This window comes from Kwoniella shandongensis, chromosome 13 (genome assembly GCF_008629635.2).
Source record: "Kwoniella shandongensis chromosome 13, complete sequence".
Classification (NCBI taxonomy): domain Eukaryota; kingdom Fungi; phylum Basidiomycota; class Tremellomycetes; order Tremellales; family Cryptococcaceae; genus Kwoniella; species Kwoniella shandongensis.
Window position 1 is genome coordinate 570831 of NC_089299.1, and position 17638 is coordinate 588468.

Genomic DNA, 17638 nt, shown 5'->3' on the forward strand with positions numbered 1-17638 from the left:
AGGTCAACCGAGACTGGGTATATATGCTTACACTACTCGTACACGGAAGATGAGGTAAGAAGAGAAGCAGTAGATGTTTCAAGAAAGGAACCCCAGCTGCAGCTCATCTTCTTCGTAAATACCTCCGCAATTCAGTATTTGCCACCCAAAGCAGTAAAAAAGTTGGGACGACGCAACGTCCACTTGCTCTGGTCTATCCATCTTCTTCTATCTATCTCTTCTCATACTTCCTTCCTTGCTCGACTCATCTGGATTGGGCGCTAAATCAAAATCAGATACAACGGTCCGCACTCACCATGTCCAACTCCTTTCCTTCGCTCACGAACGGAGCTTCGCCGTTCCCTCTACCTACGATATCCGAAGATACTCTCGACTACACTATCCATCTTCCACCTTCCCTCGACCCCGCAGCGACAGCTCTACTCATCACGCAATATGTTGAGTCGCTACTCCTTCAACCGTGGTTATGGAACAAGGACTCATGGGAACTCAAGGTGGTGGAGGATACACCGGTCACATCGGCTGGGAGCAGTAGTGGGTCAAGTACGAATGGGGGAAAGTTGGAAGGTAGAATGAGGGTCGGTGATGCTGTTGACGATGAGTGGTTGGTTGTTTGGTTGCTGAGGGAAGTGAGCAGAAAATGGCCAGAGCTCGTCATTAGGTATGTTCAGTCCCATACTGCCTCTCAAAAGAATTCGTAAGAGAGCTTATGCTTCCCATTTGTGCTCAGCGTGCGAGATACCGACGGACAGTTCTTACTCATCGAAGCAGCCAATGACTTGCCAGCGTGGGTGTCGCCTGAGAATGCGGAGAACAGGGTATGTGTATCTCTGTGCATTTCGTAGACGCAGTTAGCTGACCTAGTGTATGATTCGTCGGTGTAGCTATGGCTACACAGCGCCCATCTTCACTTGCTCCCACTTTCCGTACGATCATCTTCCGCCTCTCGACCTAAACAATTACCTGATGACGACAACGATTACCGACAATATGATCCCGAGGCGTGGTTGAACGAAGTCGATGCTGTCAGAGCTGTAAGGACGGGGAAGTACGGGGCTGAAGAGAAGATGGAACGAGCTGTCTGGAACAGAATAGCATGGTATGTGCTATTACTGGTCTGTGACGAAGGATCTGACTGATGCTCGTTCTGCCCGCATAGCTATCCTGAGGGATTGAAGACGCATCAACATAGAACGAAGGCTTATTTACCTGTTTCTGTGGCGAAAGCGTTGGCAAAGTCTCCGGAGCTGGTACAGAAAGCTGTCGAAGGGTTTTACGTTCGGGATCCAGCGCAATTACGAGTGAGCACGAAATTCAATGGGTTGAAGCTGGACACCAATGCTGATTACGGAATTTCAGGCTGCATCACGCATGACACACTTTCCTCCTTCTCCCTCTGTTCTCACACCGATCACTTTGACTCGAGCCGCCTACGCCCAACTACAAGGTCAAGTGTTCCATCCTCCGAGGATCTTCGGTCCAGAATGGCATGTTCGGGATACTCCCGGATCGGAAGGCGAGCGAAGGTGGCGAGACCTGGGTGTCAAGATCGCAACAGGGTTCGAGATCATGTATCGCGAAGGGGGAAAGAAAAGTCGGAGCGGTGAGAGTGGCGGAGTCGCAGAGTCGTTGAAAGACGATGCGGAATACAGAAAGTTCCTGGACAACCTGAAGACTGCTGGTTGGTTTGGCGAGGAATTGGAGGGAAGTCAGAGATGGAAGGAGAGGGAAGAAGAGGCCAGGAAAGGATATCAAGGTGTTAAATCATCCGAGTAAGTTACGCACAGCCATCAGACATACTAATGGACGGATTGAGCTAATGCTTGCTTTGTGACAGTACTGCTTCGCAACGACCATCCTTTGCCTTTCTGGTCGATTGTGCCGTCCAATCAGCCTCCGACCTTCCTGCAGACTCGCTATCTGTCGATCCATCCGCGGAAGAAGATAGCGAATCATGGCTCGAAGTCTCTCCTGATGAGCTTGACGGAATGATGATGCGAGCTTCGGGACGTGCCCCTGCCGAAACCCAGACGACAGACGGCAAGGTCGAACTGGGGGAAGAACATGGGCAAGCGTTACAGGATCTGGCGAAGAAGGTGGAGGAGTTTGTGGGTGGGCAAGGTGATATCGAGGGGGCAAGATTCGTGGAGTGAGTATCGCGCGATGGTCTTTGATTAATGGTTGATCAGGCTGACGATGACCGCTACGATAGCGAACTCTCCGACGACGATATGGACGAAGATATAAGTGATGACGACAGTGATGACGAAGCAACGACAAAAGAGACTCTAGAAGCTGAAAAGGAGACACGATTACAAAATCTCGTACCAGGACTCTCTGCCGATGACTGGGGTAGGAGAATGCAACCGGAATCGGAGATGAAAGTCGCACCGGAAACGAAACCCGATACGAAGAAGGAGACAAAGGTCAAGCTAGAAGATCTGATCCCGTCTCAAATGCGACCCCCTCGATTTGCTAAGCAAGAATTTGACGGAGCTGTCTCAGATTCGGATGATGAATCGGATGATGAAGCCGATCTCCCGCCAGCGGGTACGATAGGAAGGCAAATCGCGCAGATGAAGTGGGGTGATGGGGCCGACAGAAGTGCGAAGATCGAAGAGATGGACCAGGATAAGAACGATGATGATGAGGACGAGGAAGCAGAGGACAGAGCGAGGAGAAAGAAGTTGGTTCTAGGGGACGATATTGACGACGAGATAGAGAGAAGGGTCTGGGGAAAGGATAATGAGGACGAAGAACCGCAAGTGGCGGAGGGGGAGGATGAGGGAATGGACGTTGATATGGACGATGAGCAAGAAGAGTTTTTGAAGTTCTCAAGAGAGGCATTAGGTATTACGGATGAGATGTGGGAGGGTATCTTGGGGGATCGTCGAGCGAGAGGAGGTGAGCACGGCTTGTCCTGGGTTGACAGCAAAACACTGACATTCTGTACGTTCGTGATTAGCATTTGTTCCCTCAGCCTCAAAGCCAAAAGCGGATTCAGGGGATAAGATACCTTCGAAATTGCGTCCCAAGACAAATACTACTACGGAGAAGAAAGTGCAATTCTCAGCGCCGACTGCTGCGCCTCAAGTTGTGGTTGAGGATGGACCCAATACCGCTCTTGATTCGTTCGAAACCGTCATGCGAGCGATGGAAGAAGAGCTTGCCAAGACCAAACCCTCTACAACGTCCAACGCAAAGTCGACGTCCACAGGCAAGGGACAGAAAGCCAAACCTAAGTCGAAACCATCTATGGCGAATCCATTACCGTCCATTCCTACCGAAGCGGACCTAGACGAGATGGACGAAGATGATCTCATCGCTATGGATAGGGAATTGAGAGCTGCCCTCAAAGGTGCCGGTGTGGAAGACGATGATCTGGACGGAGATGAAGATGTGGAAGAAGCGAAAGAGCTAGAAGGTGAAGATAGGAGAGAGTATGAGATGATGAGAGATTTCCTAGAGAGTTACAAGTCTCAAGGTGGAGGCAGTGGGGTTGTCGGTAATCTCTTCGGAAGGTTGGGAGAAGGAAAGGGGAAGTAAATCACAAAACTGCATGTATGCACATAATTCAATGAGCATCGAGCCGTTGGCTTGCTTGTTATGTTGCTCGCGAGCCTGTTGGTATCTCATGCATGCCGGTGGACATCGTCAGGAATTCATCTGAACACTTCTGTTAGGACCTCAATCCCGGAGATTGTCATGTTGTCCGTCCGTATCATCGACCGGCTCGGACGTCACCAGCATCCGCGTCCACCCACCCACCGGTCCTGGATGGCCTCCTCACAACAAACTGATGCGACTGTGCATGTATTCATCTGTACAACCACTCAATCAAGCTCAACTCGGACACTCGTTGCAGTAGGTAGATAAATATCTCCACGCCTTGCAGGTCGTCAGCGGTCAACGGTACCACAACCCAAGAACGATGTCGGGCCAACACGTCCGTCAACCCTCAGCCGACGACGTTAGGAATCACATCATATCTTCTCTCTTCACCAAAAGAGGAGACGATGGAACGCCCGAAGAGACGTTGATCTCGTATTTGAAGGTGTATGAAGATGATGGCGGGGATGGGAGTGGTCCGAAGACTAGATATTTGATGTTGGCAGGTGGGTTGGCAGTCCCCCCGGTCCTGTTGATACCATGTTTTTGCGTGGGTTCGGTGGGAACTTCTGTATAGTGCAGTCGAGGCTCCCAAACATGTGTGAGGGCGTATCATAAAGGGGGCGGGGACGATCATGACCATGGCTGTATCAGTGTTCGACACTAACACTAACAACACTCTTCTCGCTCCCCTACCCAGTCACCAAACTCGGAAAGGTGGTCATACACAAGGCGAAACGGAATAACAACCTCTCATTTTCAAAGGGCAAGACATGGCAGTTGGAGGATATGCGATGTCTGGAAGTGATAGGGGTGAGCACCTACTCTCTCAGTCCTATGCATGGTGGTTGCGTTGACACTTATCAACTCGTCTCCTACCCCATCATCATTGTCGTCAATTCGTCCTACTTGCCAATCCCTCGCACTCGCTCCTGCGCTCCCGCCTTCCGTCTCCTCTCTATCTGTAGCCCCTCGACTTTGCTCTGACTATGACCATCCGACGTTATCATTGGTCTACGGAACGCGCCAAAGACCAAAGTCACTTTCTCAACTCCGTCGTCAAGGTGTACAGAACGTATACAAAGGGAGAGTTACCGGAACTGATCAATTTCAGTATGGCGCCGAGTGGTACACCCATACCAAGTGGGAATGGTGGTGAGCTTCCTTCTCTACAGATTATGGGGTGAAACGAGTTGACCCAGGACCTGGTTGGCTTGATTGATAGCACCTCCTCCCCTTGACCGAAATGGATCTTCTTCCAGTCCTCTTCCTCGAGGAATGGAACTTGCTCCTCCTCCACCTCTTCGACAAACCCGTTCTGGCTCTTCATCCTCCCACACATCCGGTCAATCAAGTTTCTACCCTGCCTCCGACTCGGCCAGTCGAGGTCGACCTTCCATGGACGAGGAACAACGTACACCTACAGCAGCGACGTTTGGTAGATCGCCCTTGGGCGAACCGTCAATGCTTCGAACGTCCGCTAGCGAGATTTCCATGGGTCGAGCGGAATCACCTCGCGGGCCACCTCATCCTTCTACGAATGGCGGTAACGGTCCTATCGGGATGGGACCCCCTCCAATTCCTCCACCTGCGGTGCAAAGTAGGAAACTGTCAGAAGATCGATTAGGGCCGAGCGCATTGAGGAACATCTCCGCAGCGTCGGAATATGATCAACCTGGATCAGCTGCAGGAAGGATGATGCGAAAAGCATCCAATGAGGGGATGAGAGCGATCAATGAAGTCACTAGAGGAGAAGGATCGCGTTCTTCATCTTCAAGAGGTCCCCCACCTTCACAACCGCAAAGAAGAGGTACGGATGAATCAAATACCCTTCAACCTGCGGAACAACCACACCAAACAAAGATGCTTACACCGTTAATAACGACGACGGAACCTTCGCCTAATATGCCTTCAGAACCGAAACTACCCACACCACAACAAGTGAAACCTAGTCGAAGGGCATCTTTCCATCCTCCACCTCTCGATACGACTTTCTCAAGAGAAGTATTGCTCACTTCCAGAACGGGAGTTCTGCCCGGAGCAGCGGGGATGACAGTGGACGACGGGACAGATGGAGGATTGAACGATGAAGCTGTCCTTGCGAATGTGGAGGACCTGTTAGAAGGTTTCGATTGGACAGAAGCTAGTAATGTCGTCGGTGAGAATGGGAAGAAGAAGGGAAGTGCCGATGCTATCGAAGGAAGATTGCTAGACGAGCTGGCAGCGTTGGATTCTGTGAGTTGCTATCAGGAGCTATCGGAGGTTTATACCAGTCCCCGACGAGGGAAATCAAGCTGATATGTTATGCTACTTACGATATAGGCAAACATACATGCGTTCTTGGAGTCGGACGACCGGATCGCTCAAGTGCTTGGTCATATCGACGAGGCATTACTGGAGCTAGATGATATAGATATGCAGATCACAGGATACAGGATGCAGCTTAACGTAAGTGTGATGCGGAGGTTCTTTCATGATGGAAGATCACGTAGAGAAGATAGCTGACCTAGTCATCAACATAGGCCGTATCCGACGACATCTCATATATCGAGTCGCAGAATCGTGGTCTGCAAGTCCAGACTTCCAACCAACAAGCTCTCCTGAATGAGCTACGTCAACTTTTGGTGGGTTGAGCCGTTATAGTACGGAGGGTCTTGCTGATAGCTCGTTTCATAGCAAATTGTCGAAGTGCCTTCAGAAGATCTGCGTACGCTCACTCAAGAGTCACCTCAGACTGCAAAGGGCGTGCAGACGCTCGAGCAGGCTGCAGCGTCGCTGTACAAGGCCCTGCAGGCAGGAATGGACTCTGGTGAGTCTCAAAAGGATGCGATTGCCAGGTGTGGATCTGCTGACAAGACGACCGATGTGCTCAGCCAATGCCGAAGTAGCGGCGACGATCGCACGAATGCAAGAGTACAGGGAACAGAGCGCTCAGTTCTGTAAGCGTGTATCAGACTACCTGGACGTCACGTTCAAATACCAGGTAGATCATCTTTTTCCTGCATGATCTATGGCTTGGAGCTGATTTAGCTCTTTCCTGCAGTCGGACACTACCCTTTCCGAGTACCGAAAGACATCGAAGAAGACAATGACGCTAGCACCGCATACGGCAATGGGTGAATATTTGATGACTTACGAAGGACTGGTTCTGTACGTCAAGGAGATGGACGAAGTGAGGTACCAGAAACTGTGTTCGGTAAGTCTGTCCAGCTGACTCGTTGGCAAAGCGGAGAGGACTGACGCGTGGCGAATGGAGAACTACATGTCGACCATCAGTCAACTGCATCAGTCAGAGATGAAGGACATGTTGATGAATTTCATGGCGTCACTGAACGCAACGGCGGGAGACCATAGTAACGAAGCGGGTGAGTCTGCCTTCGCCAAGGCGGGTAACGTTCTGTGCCGTGGCTTATCAAGGTATCCATAGCGTTTTCGAGTGCGATAGGTAACAATCCTAGCAAGCCGTCAGCACTACTCAAGTCGAAAAACGTCATTGGACTCGGTTTAGGTAATCAGCAAGCTGCCAAGAAAGAGCGAAAAGGAGGGGACAATCTCGGTCGAGCGTCTGAGGTGAGCTGCGACAGAATCTGTGATGTTTGTGGCTGCGACTGACTCGCTTGACATCCGTTTGAGCTGTACCGCCAAGCTCTAACTGAGATCATCAACCAAATTGTCCAAGAAGAAGATTTCATCAACGCATTCCTCCATCTGACCGATACAGAATCGACATTCGCAGATCACATGGAGCTCGACAGTTATTTCAGGAGACAAGCGGCCAGACATGCAAGTCGAGGGATGTCAAATGGGATGATGCAGTTGGTGAGAAGTATGATGGATCTGATCTTTGGGTTTGTGGAGATGGAATTGAGACAGTGGATCGAGGCGGCCGTGGAGAAAGGTCCAGTGTGAGTGACGACGCTAGCGTATAGCTCAGGCAGAGAGCAGATAGCTGATCGTAAATCTATATTAGGGCAATAATCGGTGTCATCGCGGTGACTGAGAGATTGGCTATGGAAGCAGAAGAGGAGAATACGTCCATCTTCTTCGCGCAGATGTTTGACAAGCAGCTGGCCCGACAACGGCAGATCTTGGACATGTTTGTGGTGAGTCAGGAGTTCCGGCTGGATGTGCCATACTTGGCTGATTCTATATGGGGCTCGAACAGAACGAGCAGATACGTACGATCGAATCATCCAAAATAACGATGCGGAAACGGAAAGGTGTCGCCTTTTTCGTCAAGCATTTCCCAATCTTCGTCGAAAAGATGGAATCGCAGTTGGATGGATATGACGATTTGCCCATCCGATCAAGAGTGAATGACATTTACGAAAAGGTTGTCAATTCCGTGTTTGGGTCATTGCAGCAACTGGCCAAGATGGACAGGGCGGACGGACAAGCTACGGAGGATAAGGGTCAACTGAACTACCATGTGATCATGATCGGTGAGTAGCCCACGAAGGAATGTGGAAGCGGTCGAGTTGCTGATATGGTCACACGACATGCAGAGAACATGCATCAGTTCGTCGAGGATTTGTCTCGACTTGACTCGCCTGTGCTGGGTGTGTTCCTTCAGCGAGCCAAGGGTCTGTACGATGAGAACTTGTCGACATATCTCAAATTGATGATCCGTCGATCTTTCGCCAAATTCATCGTGAGTGAGGTCTCCCATCATGCTTGTACGATCCGTTGACACAAAGTCTCGCACAGGACTTCTTTGACGGTGTGGAACGACTATCACAGACCATACCACCTAACGAAGTCTCTCTTCACCAATCGTATAACCGATCAGCACTGAAAAAGGTGCTCAAGGATCACAGTGTGAAAGATATGCGAAAAGCAATTGACGCAATGTCAAAACGTGTCGACAAGCACTTCGGGGAAGACGACGATCCATCATCATCCATCCCTACCACCAGCAGCAATAACAATACGGTGTTGATACAGACTGTTTGGAAGGAGATTACGAACGAGTTGTTAAAGGAGACGACAAAGGCGGTGGGGATCATCAATAAGAGTTATGGAGATTCAGGCTTGAGTCTGGAATTTGGAGGTGGAGATGTAGATCTGGCCTGTAAGAGAGCTCGAGGAGGGGCTTAGATCGACGATAGTGATAGCTGCTTCTGAGCGAGTTGAGAGAGATGCATATCTATAACGTACATGTGTGTGTTTCGAAGATGCGTCTTCGGGTCCATGGAACACCATAAAATGAGTTTACGTCCAATAACCGTAAGTGTGACTTTGATGATGCTTGATTGATTATGAGATTGAGTAGTTTATCTTCGGACGGCGCGACCTGGTTCATAGTTTTGTTCAGGGTATGTTCATGAGAATAATAGAAGGTTGGGATCTCGGGGTCAAAGTTGTTAGACACTCCTTCTCTCCTTCTTTTGGCAATCTATGCATCCAGACTGAGAAGACAGAAAGACAGAAGGATATGTGGGGTGGAAATGGAAAGCGGCATCAAAAGTCAAGGATTGAGGTATTTCCGAGTTGGTCGGGGGTCCTAGAGCGGAGATGCAGGGTATTGTTCGGATCCGATCATAAATAACATCGATTGCTGTGGTTAAAGACTGTTATTGTTGTTGTTGGTTGTCTGCAAGAGACAGGTTCATTTTCGTGACGCGATTCTAGAATATGACTTGTACACGACACGATTCCAGTGGAATGATGAGATCATCATGTAGACCACAGTATGACGAGGCAAAGTGATCATAAATGAATCAGTGATCAGTGATAATGGTCGTTTGGCTTAGTACGACGTCTATTCCGCATGTGGACCAAGTTGAGAGGGTGAATGGGTGAGGAAGGGTCAAAGTGAGTGACTAGTGTCGTGGATAAGCTTGCGTCATGGGTATGAACCCCTTTGTGGCAGTCTGTGTCTTACCCTTCAGGGGAATGGACCGAATGTTCAGGCACGGTGATGGAATACCAGTGTCCACCCATCCCAAACTCAGGGTGAATTAAGAGTAGTGGTGAAAAAAAACACATCATCACGTCCATTTGCTCCTCCTCCTTTACTCCTCGCTCTCGCTCTCTCTCTCTCTCTCCACCATCACCACCCTCTCTCCCTTGCCCATCACTTCACTTTTTCATTGTCATTATTGCTCCTTCGTCGTACCAACATACACGTATCATTCCCTGCTTATCGGCCTCATCAACCTTCCGCGACAATGCATCACTCAGATCATTGAACCGCTTGATACGGCCCAGTGGCGAATCAACGAATCAACGAGACAACGAAACAACGAACAAAAACCCCGAAAACCGAAAGGAGACCCAAAAGACAACTGGAGCAGAAATAAACCAATTCATGTGACGACAAAGATCAATAATCAACCCAGAAGTTTCCGTCTGGTCTGTCACCCGATTGTACATATACAACAGCATCACATCCAGTGCGGTGCATAGGAACATATACGATACCCCACAGATACCATTCAGCATTAGCATCGAATTCCGTGCGGCATACTTAAATAATCGGACATCGAGTCTTTCCGAGATCTACAGCGGGTTATACCACCATCAGAGAGGTTGGAGGTGTGATATTCACTTTTTATATCGACATAGTTGCAACGATACTGCACCTCGCTCTGGCCTCGCCTCCAGAGGAACCTGATACCCGGTGACAGTGGTAGGGATGCTTCCACCACCTATACCATCGTCTGACACGAGAAGTGCGCGACATTCATCCACCACCTCCGCGACTTCAGCAACTGCACGCGGTGCTTCCGCCTCTTCGTCATCATATCCTGCAACGGAAGGAGGAGCAACTCGCCTGACGGCTAGGCATGGCGAAGATGGTTCGGTATGGTTGTTCACTCCTCCAGTCCTACTCGAGCGAGGAATGTTCAGGGGGAAAGAGATGAGGTGAGTATCTGATCCGGGCCCGAAAAGCCTGAAAACTATTAAATCGTTGTATGGTCTGAAAGGGTGTTGAGCTGATGGCGTCATGCTCAAAAAGGTTTGCACTCAACGTCGCACAAGAACCAGTCTTAGGGAGGAGAAAGACGGACAAAGACAGAAGACCTCTTGGACCTGCTCCGATTGTCCGAATGCGCATAGTTGAGTGTCGACGGAGACAGATCGAATCAGGTCGTCGTCGTGCGAGATCGACTCTCGCTGTAGGAGAAGGTGAAGGAGAGACGGATTGGGATGAAGACGAGGTGGACCCGAGGTGTGTTTGAGTCTCCTCTTTTTGGGATGGAGTGTTATGCCCCTCAAGGCCAGCCACGATAGATTCTCTGTCTGTGCCCATCGCGGGGTATCCCACTATTATGTCGCCCGCCAGCCCACCCAATTGACTTATTCTCGTGATCAGTTTGATCGAACCTAGTCATCTGCTATGCGCTGCCGAGCTTGGTCCACCGTCGATGCTTCCCGCGTCATTCGATCTTCCGACTTTCAATCTCCCTTTGTCAGGATCAACAGGAGCCTCGGCCAACATGGCCGCGATATCACTGGACGATGATCCAGACCGAGATTCGGAAGGCGATGTGCATATGAGGAGTAGGGATAGCGATGAGAGTACCCCGTTGGCTTCATTGCAGCGTGTGGATGTAGGAGTCGCTGGACCAGGTCCTTCCACGAGTCTTCATACCGATAAACCGCACGACAACGGTCTCGCGCCTCCAGCGTCACGTCGATATGCGGAGGACTCGTCACCTACCCCAACACCGAGACCGATCAGCCGTGTTGGATCATACAGTGGTTTCGCATCAGACAGTGATGAAGAGGGTGAACCGCATAGTGGACCTTCCAGAGAGAAGAGAAGACGACCTGATCCGTCGAGTGCAGGGGGCAACGGGGTAGGGAGGAATCTGTTTGGCAGCTTGCATGTGGCTGGAGTCAAGGTTCCTGCAATAGACGGGACCATGGGATTATGGTTTCTTTTCACAGTGAGTGCCAAGGAGGATCTCGCTGCTTGACGCTTGCTCGCAGGCCGCGCTAAATGTGTCTGCAGGATCTATCGGTTCGGCAAGAAGGTCGGTATACGCTCCGGTTCAGATGTTTCGACTTGACCGCGTTGGACTTTGAGAACAACTCGCCGGCACCTCAGTTGGCGCATTGTGAAAGTCAGACATTCAAGATCTATTCGCCGAGACAGTGAGTCTGGTGATTTCGCGTTAATAGGATGGCGATCAGACAGACTGAAACCCTTGATTGTCATAGGGTTCCGCCGTTACCCAAACCGACTGAATTGGCGGAACATTTCGCCAAGCTTGGATTTAAGCTTAACACGCGCAAGGTGAGACTTTTATGTCATGATGCTGAGTTCAAGAATGATCGACTGACGTGTTTTGGCGTTCGCGTCCTAGAACGAACGGACTGTCGCGACACCTCCACCTGCACCACCGCCTTCGTTACCTGAATCGAGGACAAGCGAGATCCGGCCTGACATCCGACCAATTCAACCTGTCGATCCGCCAACGTCTGCCTCTTCGGCTAGTGGGGTCGAAGTCGGTGGGACAAGCGCGACGAGTGCAAGTGTCGGTGGTGGAAGTGTGTCGGGCCAAAGTGCCAGTGCGAGTGCTGGATCGACAAGTGAGAGCGTAGCAAGGCTCAGTACGACGAGCAGTGGGAGTTTGGGCGGAGGCAGTGGAGGCGCCAGTGCTAGTGCTAGTGGAAGTGGAGGAGCAAGTGCCAGTGGAGGAGGCGGTGGTGGAGGACTGGGTGTAGGTGTTGGTGGGAATGTTTCAGGACCAATGGGGATCACACCGCCTTTGACGCCTTTGGAGCAGAAAAGAAGAAAGGAACCATAAGGCGTGAAAGGGTGCAATGAAGACAGCTTGCAGTCACAAGTGATTTGACAATCTCCCAGAGGATTTCCTGAATTTATGAATATCATGAGCATGGTCGATCAATGGTGTTTCAGCATTCTGTGACAGCTGCATCATAATAACTGCCAAGTCATCTGGCCATCGCTAGGCGAAGTAAGAATTCGTTGCATTGTTCATCGTTCCAACTACTTTGCGTTAAACTGCGTTTACGTTACTACGAAACAAAAGAGGACATAACCGAGAGATAGATATATATATAGAGAGAGCACGAGTCCATAGAAGAGAATGTGGTGAGATGAGACGGAATGAGATGCTAGGAAAGGAGAGTATAACATGAGAATGACAAAGACGTGTGTATGTGAGATGAGATGGACCGAGATCATATCCGGGAGGGTATCTAAAACCTTATCGTAGAAGGTAATTGAACGCTTTGGGGTGTTCTTGGACCCGCGTTGGGGTTGGGACTAGGATGTTGTTGTGCTCCGAATCTGGGACTACTTTCCATTGTTGGGGTAGTAGGTGCTGACGATGTCCATCTCACTGGAGGAGCTGAGAGTAAAGGACCCGGTGCAGAGATATTGGCATTACCGCCGGCTCCTGCCGATGAAGGGCCGGACCGAAGTGCTGAAGGGAGAGTGTGATGTCGTTGTTGTTGGACAGAGACAGTAGGTGATCGAGATGCGGTAGGGGTAGAAGATGATGACTCGATGACTTGTTTCAGTTGACCAAAGATGGCTAAGAAAGAGATGATGGAAATCAGCTACAGTCCATATCTCAAATCGGGCAATGCGAAGTGTACTCACTCTTGAAAGACGATTGGGCACCTTTCTCCTGAGTGAGCGAGACAAGGGTATTGCTCGCTTGTCCACTACCCGGAGTAGCTCTGGAGAATTCGACCTTAAATCTCACTCCCTTGACAACGACCACATTCCCTCCTGTAGAGTTGGGATCTCTCACTTCGTCCAAACGACACTTCAACCCTCTCAAACCGTCAATCTCAACAATGGCAACTCGGACTCCCAAGTCTAGCAAGATCCTTCTGACATGATCACGAGTACTGGCGATGTTGTCGTGAGACAAAAGGGTACAAGATGGGGGCTTGAACGAGAACAAGTTGTTGAACCATGATCTCTTTGGTGAGATACCTGATGTGGAAGAAGAGGCTGTCGAGGGGGGACCAAGAAGATCAGGAGAGTACGGTGTTGGGTCGATCGATACCGTCTTCTTCTTCTTCAACATGCCGAAACCATCGGATCCTCGATGAGCTCTGAAACCAGTCGAAGACTTGCTGCCCCACGAGTTGATACTGGGCGTTTCGGATGCAGGAAGTTCCGCACTGTCGATGACGAGATATGATTCGTCTCGCTGGAGATGAGATCCGACTGTCTTGGGCAAAGGTGGTCTGACAGGTGCGGCGGTAGGAGCAGGAGCAACTCGAGTGGCCCGAGGAGGGGGAACGGGTGCGGGTCGTTCAGCTTGGAACATCGGAGTGGGAGATGCATCCCAAGGGTTGGAGGAGTACATCTGAGGGGACTCCATGGGGACGTAAGACCCGCCAGAGGGTCCTCGATGAGAAGAACCGGTGGACGAGGCGTAACTCCATCGTTGGGTGTTGACAGGGTTGACAAGGGGATACAATCCCGGTCGACCACCGTGGGAAGGAGGTGGGGGTCCACCGAGACCAAGTCCGACGAGAGGCGATTGTTGACCAGTCGCAGTGAATGTTGAGTGGATACTCGCCACATCGGCATCAGTCTGATCGTCATCCGCATCGGCAAACTGCTCAGCGCCTTCCATAGGCATGGGAGTAGCAGGAGGTGCAGAAGTGCCGAAAGCACCGGCAGCATAAGCAAGGTATGCCTGGTAATCCGTTCCAAGGATCGCTGAGCTGGTGGTCGATGAGCCGGATGCAACAGACGATCGGATGTTCATCGTGTTAAGCTGAGCAGCCACTTCGTTGAAGAAATGCTGCAGTGTGCTGTCCGGAACCTGAGGTGCGTAGATCGATTGCAGTTGAGACGCGTCGGTACCAACGGTAGGAGAAGGTGTGTTGAGGATCTCAGATCGAGGTCGAGGGGAAGGGATGAAGTCGGGAGGAGGCATATCCTTGGTCGGTGTGGCCTCTTGCAACACGATGGCAGGGGTAGCAGGCGCCGCACTACTGTCGCTTGAGGACGAGCCCCGGTTGGCAGGTGCACGAGGTCCAACGGGAACACGGTCAGGTGCAAGTTTCCCATTGACCTTGTTGGGGACGGGTGAGTCGTCGGAAGTCGCTTGACCACCTGAAGCCTTCTTAGGAGTGGGAGCTTGAGGTCTAGTGACGACTTGGGCGTTCTCGATCGTCTCGTTCTCACCGAGGGGAGCAAGGCGAGGTTGAGTGGAAGGCGGTTGTCCACCCTTTCTCTTAGCTGGGGAAGGACCGGATTGAGGTTGTCGACGAGCTTGTCGACGTGCTCTCGCCTCGGCATCTTCCTCTTCATCCATGTTGTAGTTCTCAAGATGCTTGTTGCGGTACTTGATGAGAAGATGGTAGATTGCCTTTTCCCATGTTTTCCTATGTGCGCCACATTGATCAGCAACAGTTTGACAAGGAGTGCAATCGGTCGGTATACTCACTCTTTGCTCATCAGAGCAGCGATGATTTCATCCTCAGTGGCACCGGACCAAAGAGTTTTGAGATTACCCATGATGTCCGCGTCCATCTCCTCGGGGGAGTTGACGGGTCGCTCAACCTCGTCAAGGCTAGGAGGAGAGACGAGCGCTCGACCGGGAATAGGACGAGGGGGTCTTGATACGAAGAAGGGATGAGTGAGGATCTCAGGCATCTACGCGACGGCTGATCAGCTACGACTCTGGACGCTGAAGGGAAGGTGCGAGCAAACGTACAGTGATACGCTTCTCTGGGTCTTTCTCCAACATCCTGCTAAGCAGGTTTCGTGCGGGATCTTTGATCTCGTCTGGCATCTCGAAGACGCCAACTTTGACCTTTTGCAACAATGATCGGATGTTGTCGTCATCAAAAGGTAGTCTTCCTGTGAGCAACGCGAAGAGGATGATACCACAAGACCAAATGTCCGAAGAAGAACCATGGTATGCTTTGCCCTGTATGCCGAATAATCGTCAGTTCAAATTCCAGAAAGAGCACTTCGACGCGACGGAACGTAACGTACCGCCACGATTTCTGGACTAGCATAGTGGGGACTACCACAACTTGTCTCCAACATCCTCTCACCAGCTTCCCAAGCTGCCATACCGAAATCTGCCACCTTGATATTCTTGTCTTTATCCAAGAGCAAGTTCTCAGGCTTCAAATCTCTATGGCAAATGTTGAATCGATGGCAATAATCGACGGCATGGATGATTTGTTGGAAGTAGTGAAGGGCCTCGGAGACCGGTAAACGACCGCGTTTGACGAGGTAGTCGAATAGTTCACCACCGGGAACGTATTCCATGATAAGATACCTACAGTACCTTTGATCAGCTCCCGATAGATGGCTGTGTCTGCGTTTTCGTTGGGCACTTACAGTTCTGTGCTGGTTTCCCAGACATCGTAGAGGTTGAGGACGTTGGGATGATCGATCAATTTCATGATGACAATCTCTCTCTCGATACCTAACAAAACCTTGTCTGCTCTCGCGCCAGCTTCGGACATTGACATTCGGGAAGTGAGGATAAGACCTTTGGGTACGATCTTGATCGCCGCGTATTTGCCAGTAATAGAATGTTTGGCAATCTTCACTCGACCTACAAAGAAGATAACATCGTCAACGATCAGTCACATATTTGGCCATGCCGAAAAAGTACCCACCTGAACTGCCTTTTCCGATCGTTCTCCCGATTCTCCATTGTCCAATCATCTTCGCGTCGTCCTTTGAACTAGATGCATTCGTTCTTTTCCTAGTTACTGTCGCTTGTGACTGTCCTCCCGCTTGAGATTGAGAATAGGATTGCTGTCTCGAGCTCGATCCCGATGGATCTACATGATGTTGTCTTTGGGCAACCGCGGACATCGTGCGTGTGTGTGGTCGGGGTTGGTGTCGGTGTGTTGACTCTGAGGGTGGGTGTTATAATTCCTTTCCTTTCTGTCTCTCTCTGTGTTTCTCTCTTTCTTTCTCTGTTTGTTCTTCGTAGTGATGTTGGTGTTGATTGAGAAATGTCGTGGTGGCCTCGGTGTGTCGAGTTCAGTGGGGGTTCGTTTGGGTGTGTTGGTCTATATTAAAGAATGACTGTAGGTGAGAAACATATAGATAGATGATACTGAGAACGAGAACGAGGACCAAGATGAAGAAGAACAAGATCAAGTTCAAAACACTGGAATCGAACACTAACAACACACAATTGAGAGGTAAGAGGGGGGTGAAGTTGTTAGTTAGTATGTAGGGTGAGTTAGCTCATCGTACAGTGCAAACCAACTGTAAGCGGAACGGATAGACCTAGACCCAACAAGCGACCACACTGTACGGTATAGTCGGTGTACACCTTCTCACCTAGGTGCTGAAGGTCTACTCGCAGTCTTGTTTGCTTTTTCACCCTTTACAACGTGAGGATCTATCACAATGGATGGGCAGCACATCTGTTTCACTGTTTACCTACTCCTATCCTCCCTCTATTGTGCCACGATGCCCTTTGCCTATGCCTGTGCCCGGAGTGGTGAGAGAACGCACGCTCCCTGAACTAAAAAGGAAATCAGCCGCGTTTCGCTCATTGCACACTGAGAGAGAGTGAGAGAAAGGGTTTTCGTCTTGTTCAGTGAGTGAGTTACGCAATTTATTGTTTTCGGTCAGGACGGAACGAAAAAGATGTTTGTGAAAAAGTGATATGACTCGTTCGACAATCCCCCTGTGTCCGACGTGCCGTCCGCTGTTGTCCGGTGATTACACGATGTGCCGTCCCTCTCTCTCTCTCTCTCTCTCTCTCTCTCTCTCTCTCTCTCTCTCATGATGGTTCAGGTCAAAAAAAGAGAAAAGGAACCCTGAATGAGACTTGTTTACTTTTTTTATTTCAGCGTGCTTGTCACTCTATGACGTTTTTCTCAATCAATCGAGCTTGACATAAAAGCAGTCGCGGAGCGGAATTCAATGCAAATGTTGATCTCGGTAAGTTATGTATTAGATACCAAAAAAAGTACAAAGTTTGCAGCATGGATTGACCAGCATCTGCTCTGCTCTGCTCTGTTATGTTACTGTTACTGTTTCTGTATTGTAACTTTATCAGGAATAGCCACAACGCCTACCTACCCTTTTCCATGTCAT

General features: G+C 50.2%; 4 protein-coding genes across 4 annotated transcripts; 3 read left to right on the forward strand and 1 right to left on the reverse strand.

Annotated features, from left to right (window-relative positions):
- Positions 1 to 296: 296 nt before the first annotated feature.
- Positions 297 to 3546, forward strand: CI109_106899 (uncharacterized protein; the record flags this gene model as incomplete). Its single annotated transcript, XM_032002036.1, has 8 exons — positions 297 to 661; positions 731 to 818; positions 885 to 1099; positions 1160 to 1301; positions 1360 to 1772; positions 1838 to 2149; positions 2213 to 2904; positions 2966 to 3546. 8 exons carry the CDS (start codon positions 297 to 299, stop codon positions 3544 to 3546), a joined length of 2808 nt encoding a protein of 935 aa, XP_031863593.1.
- Positions 3547 to 3931: 385 nt separating this feature from the next.
- CI109_106900 (uncharacterized protein) lies at positions 3932 to 8706 on the forward strand (the record flags this gene model as incomplete). The annotated part of the gene is made up of 16 exons (XM_032002035.1): positions 3932 to 4115; positions 4310 to 4422; positions 4578 to 4764; positions 4835 to 5844; positions 5932 to 6057; positions 6132 to 6233; positions 6286 to 6418; positions 6483 to 6592; positions 6653 to 6805; positions 6866 to 6974; positions 7037 to 7179; positions 7243 to 7514; positions 7580 to 7712; positions 7775 to 8051; positions 8115 to 8260; positions 8317 to 8706. 16 exons carry the CDS (start codon positions 3932 to 3934, stop codon positions 8704 to 8706), a joined length of 3588 nt encoding a protein of 1195 aa, XP_031863592.1.
- Positions 8707 to 10246: 1540 nt separating this feature from the next.
- Positions 10247 to 12368, forward strand: CI109_106901 (uncharacterized protein; the record flags this gene model as incomplete). Its single annotated transcript, XM_032002034.1, has 6 exons — positions 10247 to 10476; positions 10571 to 10783; positions 10928 to 11504; positions 11570 to 11712; positions 11779 to 11854; positions 11925 to 12368. The coding sequence occupies 6 exons, from the start codon at positions 10247 to 10249 to the stop codon at positions 12366 to 12368; spliced, it is 1683 nt and encodes a 560-aa protein (XP_031863591.1).
- A 415-nt stretch (positions 12369 to 12783) lies between these two features.
- CI109_106902 (uncharacterized protein) lies at positions 12784 to 16396 on the reverse strand (the record flags this gene model as incomplete). Its single annotated transcript, XM_032002033.1, has 7 exons — positions 12784 to 13121; positions 13190 to 14940; positions 15003 to 15211; positions 15273 to 15488; positions 15557 to 15848; positions 15911 to 16130; positions 16195 to 16396. The coding sequence occupies 7 exons, from the start codon at positions 16394 to 16396 to the stop codon at positions 12784 to 12786; spliced, it is 3228 nt and encodes a 1075-aa protein (XP_031863590.1).
- Positions 16397 to 17638: the final 1242 nt, after the last annotated feature.